This window comes from Perkinsus marinus (assembly GCF_000006405.1).
Source record: "Perkinsus marinus ATCC 50983 genomic scaffold scf_1104296946670, whole genome shotgun sequence".
Taxonomy (NCBI): Eukaryota; Perkinsozoa; order Perkinsida; family Perkinsidae; genus Perkinsus; species Perkinsus marinus.
In genome coordinates this window covers 272-1409 of record NW_003210877.1, presented here as the reverse complement: position 1 = coordinate 1409, position 1138 = coordinate 272, and the positions used below count along the sequence as shown (strand labels likewise).

The following is a 1138-nucleotide window of genomic DNA, read 5'->3' as shown; positions in this document are numbered from 1 at the left end:
ATATAGATATTGAGGATAGACATCATATACCCATTCGTGATGCTATATCATCTACTATTTTCTTTACTGAGCTAGTAGTAGTAGTACCGATAAATAGCAGGGATTATAACTGGATGATTGTTGGAGTAGTAGTAGATGTTATATGTTATAACATAATGGTTATATTATAAAGATGATATTGATACCAATCGTCCTGATTTAATAATAAAAATATTGAGAGATGCAGAAGACGATAAGCTCATAAGTATAAATAATGCTAACCTAATTATATATCGTGTTTATTATCATTATAATAATAACTCAATTGTGTAACTTCCAATAAAGGAAACCTTGTAATATTAAGTAATATCATCATCATCGAGTTATTATTCAACTGGTGTATTACTAGATGGCATACCCCATTCGGACCAACTACCATCATACCTGTAATCATAATCATAATATTATATATATTAATGTTATTACAATTTAGTCCCCTTCAATGAGTTAGTATTATTAGCTATACGATTAGCCATTAATAATACAGCAGCACTAACTCCACTGCCACATGTGAATATCAATTCTTCTTTACCTTCTCCCATTAGTAATGATGATATCATGTTCTTATTATTATTTAATAGCATATCCATATTAAAGGATGTAACATCATTTGGTTCCAATACTGTCATGAATGGTATATTGATAGAATAAGGTATATGTCCCTTTCTAAGGTTAGCTCTAGGTTCAGCTACAATACCTAATATTATCGATAATCATCATGTTCATCATGTTCATTATGATGAACAAATAGTTATAATAATACTACCATTAAATCTATCAGCAGGTCTTGCATCTATTATTGATTTATTGTTATTATTATCATGATGATGATTATGAATGATACTATTAACATACTGTAATGTAGCAACATAATCTTCCACTGCTTTCTTAGCTGATACCTCATCAATAAGACTAATATCACCATCTACCATAGTATTATCCATCTTATGCTGCTGACTATCATCATCATCATTCCAACCCCATTGTACATCACCATCAGCAGCTTCCCATGCAATAAGCCCACCTTGAAGGTATCTAATAAGTATTATTATTATAAGAACAGTATAGTAGTAACAATAATAAGCTGAAGTTTCATTAA

The 1138-nt window shown here is 29.9% G+C and overlaps 1 protein-coding gene across 1 annotated transcript; it reads right to left on the bottom strand.

The window, feature by feature from the left end:
• Window positions 1–505: 505 nt before the first annotated feature.
• On the bottom strand, window positions 506–938 carry Pmar_PMAR021364 (thiosulfate sulfertansferase, putative; the record flags this gene model as incomplete). Its single annotated transcript, XM_002779564.1, has 2 exons — window positions 506–736; window positions 806–938. Coding segments are annotated over 2 exons (364 nt in total), but the record flags the coding sequence as incomplete, so codon positions are not given.
• Window positions 939–1138: the final 200 nt, after the last annotated feature.